The following is a 5669-nucleotide window of genomic DNA, read 5'->3' as shown; positions in this document are numbered from 1 at the left end:
GTACTAATACACTATCTGGCGGGTCAATTAAATGAAGGATATGACTAATTTATGTTTAACACCTTCAATAGAGAATTTTAAAACCGAGGGATCATTGAAATTTCAATTTCAGGCAGTTTTTTCTAATGTTCTGTTGTACATATTTGTCATGAATGGAGAACTAACAATCATTTATTCTCTTTCTGAGCACAGCTGGGGATAGGATTCTTGATGAGAGAGCTCCCATTGTTTTCCCTTGCTACTATCGCAACGGTTGTGGTATGCAAATATATTTTATCTCTTAAAAGCTAAAAACCATGTCGTTAAAAGTTTCAATTATGTGGATCTGACTTGTGTTGTGTAATCACACAGGGAATTTGGACTATATTTCCTTATGCGGTGGCTGCTTCAACAACATTATTCCTTTACCTGCAATGCCGGTACTCTAGCTAGACAAAACCTTATACAAATTTTTGGACTTCCTTGAATATAGACAAAAGATATCATGATATAGAATACAAAGAAAATCAAACATGGTTTATATCTTTGGGTGGTATTGACAATCACTTGTTAGATAACCATCCACTATAGTTATAGCTTTTATAATTTGGGAAAGCAAAGTTACTTTGATTGGATTTTATCTCATTTTATGTTTATGGCAAAGCCAAAACACATCTTCACTATGTGTCCGGTGTTACATTTTCAATATCACACAAATATTTTCTATATTTTACCTTGATAGCAGAAGACCAAATGTATTGCTGCCCAAGAGAATTGTACAACGAATCCAACTGTTCAATTTAGTCGGGTGAATACTGACCATTTTCAGAATAGAGCCCAACACACTTGTGAAGGCCTTCATAGTATCTGAAATTGAACTCAAAATAACAAGTTCAAAATATGAATCAAATTTTCACAAGGAATCGATATTTTGAAAAGAAATTAGCATTAGCATTACTAAATACCCGTAATTGTCAGGATTCATAGAAAGTAGAGCCTTGAACAAAGTGGCACCTTCTTCAAAGTGACCAAGCTTTACTAAAAGAGAAACCTCTTGTTCTTTAAAAGCCAATTTATCAACCTTGAAAGACATAACAAGAAATGGTAAGCACTCGAGATTCACATGCTAAAAACATAACCTCATAAGAAATATAATAGTTCAAACTTACTATTTTTGGCTCTTTCTTATGCAACTCATCAAGAGCTCTCTCAATAGAACCCGATTCTTCTAGCAAAAAATCTGGAGAATAAAATTGATAAAGGCCACTATTAAAACCATATGATGGGATGGGACCATAAAACCTAATAAGTTTTTTCATTTGAAGTGTGAAACGTAGAACCCACTGATTGAAAGGGCATCAAACTAGACTAACAAGGAAAAATAAATAACTGTTTTCATATTTACCATATAAAAGCAGCTTTTTAAAAAGTTAAATAACTTAAGAGATGTTCATGCATTCACAAAGAGCATTGCAATATGGCACCCATGATGCCCAGCAACACCATAGGTTGATTGGTGCAATGCAATTAAGTATCGGGTCCCACATATTTTTATGTTACTATACTGCACCAATAACGGTATGCTATGTAAGGTGGTGTTGTGCACCAATGGTGCCCATTAGCATTAATCATTCACAAAACCAAGGGAACCTAAACAAAAGACCACAAGAATAGGTGGGGAAAAACCTGAAACATAAATAGCCAGTAACAGCTCCAATACACACAAAACTTATAGACAACTACAAAACCTAACAATAACTAAAACCCATATCAAAAAACAAGCCTACAAATCAACATAATAGACAGCTAGTCACCTATAAGATCTACATTAATATATAACATAAGAAACAATATACAGAAGATACCACTTAGAATACCTTATACAAAAGCATTTCCCCATGTTCACAACATTCATTATCAGGAGGAAAATCATCTTCTAGTGTCCCTTCATATGCTTCTATAATTTCAACTGCTTTAAAAGCACTAACAAGAAAAAATAAAATTTAATAGACCAAAACTTATACTCAAATTTAATAACCCAAACACACAACCAAGAAGAATTTATCCACTGAAAATGTAAAGAGGAACTATTCTTACATATTTACATATGCTGTATAGAAAGAAAAAAAAAAGTATTGTTTGTATACATATATAATACTTAAACACATGTACAAAAGAGAGGAATAACATTTTCTAAAAGCAAGGGATGGACTGTATTAACTTCCACATGATTTATTTGATCTAGATTTTTAAAAGGTTCAGCTTACATCACACTTTGTAACAGACTTTTTGACAATAAATTCAGAACATGAATTACAAGTGTAATTTTTTACTAAGAACAGCTGCATGAACCATGACAGCGTATTAGCAAAAAATTAACAGCAATGGCATGACCAATGTCAAAACCACTGTTTGAAAATATGAAGTCATAGATCTACAGTCTATAGTCTAGAAATTTCCAGTTGTGTTTAAAGCACGAATCAATTTGAATTATGAATGAGAGAACATAAGTTTGGAAACTTCTTGGTTGTTTATATCAAACATTAAGTATTTGAGTAACATTAGTAAGTGGGACCAACAAGAAAAACAATTTAGGTTTGTCACTGTAAATGATGGCCACTAGAAAGATAAATATATAAATATATATAAATAAAGGATCAATAAATAAGGTCAAATTCGTACTTTGAGTTTAAATGATGAGCAACAGCAAAGCAGATCCAATTCATACGATGATTTGATTTTAGAGACAAGAGCTGTTGTTTTGTCTCGACAAACCCTGCCAAATCTCGCATTTGCGCCTGTACCACAATAGATAAAGAGCCATCATTAACCAAAACAAATTAAGGATTTAAATCAAGAAAAAGGAACTACTCACAAAAAATGATGTAAAAAACAAGCATGATATTAGCAGCTATATTTAACAAGTGTCATGTATTCCAGTTAACTTTGAAACAGAAAATATAAGTGCTAAACTTCAATATTGTTTTTAAGTTACCAACAGAGCATAAGTCTCAAAAAGAAGAAAATTAACATCAAAAGCATACCTGTAACAGTGACAGATCCCGCAAAATTTCAATGTTGTCTGGATCGATCCTCAGTGCATTTCTATAGCATTTGATTGCCTCCCTGTATTCTCTATCGGGCCGATAAAGAAGACCATAAACATGCCAGCATACATGACTTTTAAGATCATTCTGCAAAGAGACAAAAAAGCCTTAGAGAACTAAAGATCGTACTGATTTTGAAAACAAAATAGAACATTAATATTTTACACAACACCCTCACCTTTAATCCTTGCCGAACAAGCTCATATGCTTCATTACATCCCTCACCCTCTATGCTAACCCCATTACATCCCTACATGAGAACTCCTCCACCAAACTCAAAATACAACCCAAAAATAGAAAAACTAAAGAGAAGAAAGGGAAATTCCAGATACTAGCTGAAGCAAAGATGAAGGGAGAAATAAAGCATTGATTATTTTCCTTTTCTCATACGAAATTAAAATTTATTATTAAATGTATTTAAATCACGATAAAAATGAATGAATATTACACTTGCGGTGAAGTTTCTATTTGAGAGAAGAGCTTATCTATACAGTTCCTATCTGAACACAATTCAAAGAATGAATCTCAAAGAACTGCAAAAGTTGAGCTAGAACATATATATATATCTCACAATAAACATTAAGCACGATCAGCTGTTATCCAACTCAATCCAATTTCACACTAACCACATAATTTTGGACAACTACAAACCACATTTCTCAAAGCTGAGTAACACATTAGAGCATAGAAAACTCACTCGGATATGAAAAATCAGAAAGTTCATTCAGAAAAATCACATTTAGAAAGTTCATTCAATAGAAAAATCAGAACAACAATTTAAATGCAGATAATTCTCTCACTCAAAACTCTTTAAGAATGAAAGAACATTCTCTTTAAAAACAAAGGAGCCAGAAAATTTCAGTGCAAACAGAATGTTGTGCCTAAGAACACCTTGATATAGAATTATACATAAGCAAAAAATTATGACAATTGTTGAACAAAAATGATGAGAATATTTATTTATAAAGCAGCTGAAATGAATAACAGATGCTTTTCCAAAAAGCTTTGCTCAACAATAATTGCAACCCTTTAATTTCAATAGCAACACAGGTCAAACACAAAAATTGTAATTATGAAAGCAAACCAGTGACAGAAACTCACACAAAACATCATGTGCAGATATCCGCCTTTTGGGATCTCGAATAAGCATTTTCCTTACTAAATCTTTGGCACCTTCAGAAATACTAGGCCATGGGTCTGTTGAAAAGTCTAGGTCACCATGTAATACTTCTTCAAATATCCCTTGCTCGCTCTCTATTGAAACCAAGGGGAAAGAAAAAAGGTCACAAAATACACATACAGAGACACAAATAAAAACACAGTTACTAAATACAACAATGACTAACAAGAAGCATCTTTAAAATTCCTACTGCATTTTCATTTTCTGTAATATTACTTCTAAGAAATATCATTCCCATCAAACAACAAATCATAAGTTTGGATAGTTTTTTGCTATGTCAATTAATAATCTTTATGTTATTATGAAGTAACATTTTTTTTTCTTTATTTATCAAAACTAAAAAACCAAATACAGAAGACTGAGTTTCATCTGGATGTTGACTTTATCACTACATTACATCATTCATTCTATTTCACACATAGAACTATGACATAACTAATCTTATTCAAAATAAATTTAACACATCGTCTAATTAACCACAAAGCCTAAGACTTATGAGCAAAATACCCTCTCCAATTCTAGTAAAACCAACAGCGTATCACTAGGCAGAAAGTTTATCCAAGTAATCTACCTCCAACCCGGCAACTTTCGACTCCATGCGAATGCCTGAACCAGTCAATCTCATTTCACAAAAATGAGAAACAGAGCAATGCATTACCCAAACTGCAAAGAGAAATCTAAAAAATAAAATGCAAGAGATTTTTAATATCTAGGGGAAACACAAACCAATTCGAGAGTCAATTTTGGGGCTTTCGGAAATCAAAAAAGAAAACAAAACTACATACCAATAATAATAGCTCAATCATGAAAGAGAAAAACCCTCTCAAAATCGATTACTCTTTGGGTTCTTTCAAGCCTCTGAATAAATGGAGAAACGAGAAAGAAGAAGAGAGAGCAAGGGAAAGCATTTGGTGATGGTGACGAGAACATTACCTGATTTCAAACCAAAGCCTCCAAGGAAGATCGTGCCTCCTAGCCTCAGAAGGGACTGGTCGATTCTAATGGTGGGTATTGCGTAAATGGAAGATTCGATGCAGGGAGAGGCACAGATGGGTGCGAAGAAGAAAACGGGGGAGTTATAGACGGGCTAGGAAACGGGAGAGTCAAAGAAGCCAATGAGGCGAAGCCGATGAGGCGAAATCGAAGAGAAGTCGCCTCTCTGCCGCCGCCGACAAACCAGAACTCCTATATCGCCTTCGAATGTGGTGTAGCTCTTCTCATTTTTCTTTGAATGAAATGGGATTTGTCTTTCGTGAAGGGGAGTGAGAGACCGAGAGAGATAGGTCTCAGAGAAAGATGAAGTATGTAGAGAAAATGAAATAAAATGATAAATAAATATTTTATATAATTGGCGGAAAAATAAATGAAAAAGTAAACATATATGGCGCCTAAAATTTTAGTGA

At 33.5% G+C, this 5669-nt stretch overlaps 2 protein-coding genes across 2 annotated transcripts; both read right to left on the bottom strand.

Moving 5' to 3' along the window:
• Positions 1-759: 759 nt before the first annotated feature.
• On the bottom strand, positions 760-2334 carry LOC133825356 (N-terminal acetyltransferase A complex auxiliary subunit NAA15-like). The gene is made up of 6 exons (XM_062258312.1): positions 2297-2334; positions 1857-1962; positions 1643-1718; positions 1149-1219; positions 945-1060; positions 760-846 (listed from the first exon to the last, which is right to left on the bottom strand). Exons 1-6 carry the CDS (start codon positions 2332-2334, stop codon positions 780-782), a joined length of 474 nt encoding a protein of 157 aa, XP_062114296.1. The 3' UTR covers positions 760-779.
• Positions 2335-2351: 17 nt separating this feature from the next.
• Positions 2352-4921, bottom strand: LOC133825355 (N-terminal acetyltransferase A complex auxiliary subunit NAA15-like). Its single transcript, XM_062258311.1, has 4 exons — positions 4838-4921; positions 3265-3336; positions 3024-3173; positions 2352-2777 (listed from the first exon to the last, which is right to left on the bottom strand). Exons 1-4 carry the CDS (start codon positions 4919-4921, stop codon positions 2637-2639), a joined length of 447 nt encoding a protein of 148 aa, XP_062114295.1. The 3' UTR covers positions 2352-2636.
• Between the last annotated feature and the right edge of the window lie 748 nt (positions 4922-5669).

The sequence above is a fragment of the Humulus lupulus genome, chromosome 3 (assembly GCF_963169125.1).
Source record: "Humulus lupulus chromosome 3, drHumLupu1.1, whole genome shotgun sequence".
Classification (NCBI taxonomy): Eukaryota; Viridiplantae; Streptophyta; class Magnoliopsida; order Rosales; family Cannabaceae; genus Humulus; species Humulus lupulus.
The sequence above is the reverse complement of the archived record's forward strand: the minus strand, read 5'-3'. Positions and strand labels throughout refer to the sequence as shown.

Coding starts and splice junctions, on each gene's coding strand:
- LOC133825356 (XM_062258312.1), bottom strand. CDS start 2,334: ATGGTTCATGCAGCTGTTCTTAGTAAAAAATTACACTT. Junction 1,719..1,856: donor GGGAAATGCTTTTGTATAAG/GTATTCTAAGTG, acceptor TAGGTTTTGTAG/TTGTCTATAAGTTTTGTGTG. Junction 1,220..1,642: donor TTTCCCCACCTATTCTTGTG/GTCTTTTGTTTA, acceptor TTTATTCTCCAG/ATTTTTTGCTAGAAGAATCG.
- LOC133825355 (XM_062258311.1), bottom strand. CDS start 4,921: ATGCATTGCTCTGTTTCTCATTTTTGTGAAATGAGATTGACTGGTTCA. Junction 3,337..4,837: donor CGAAAGTTGCCGGGTTGGAG/GTAGATTACTTG, acceptor GTTCTCATGTAG/GGATGTAATGGGGTTAGCAT. Junction 3,174..3,264: donor TTGTTCGGCAAGGATTAAAG/GTGAGGGTGTTG, acceptor GTCTCTTTGCAG/AATGATCTTAAAAGTCATGT.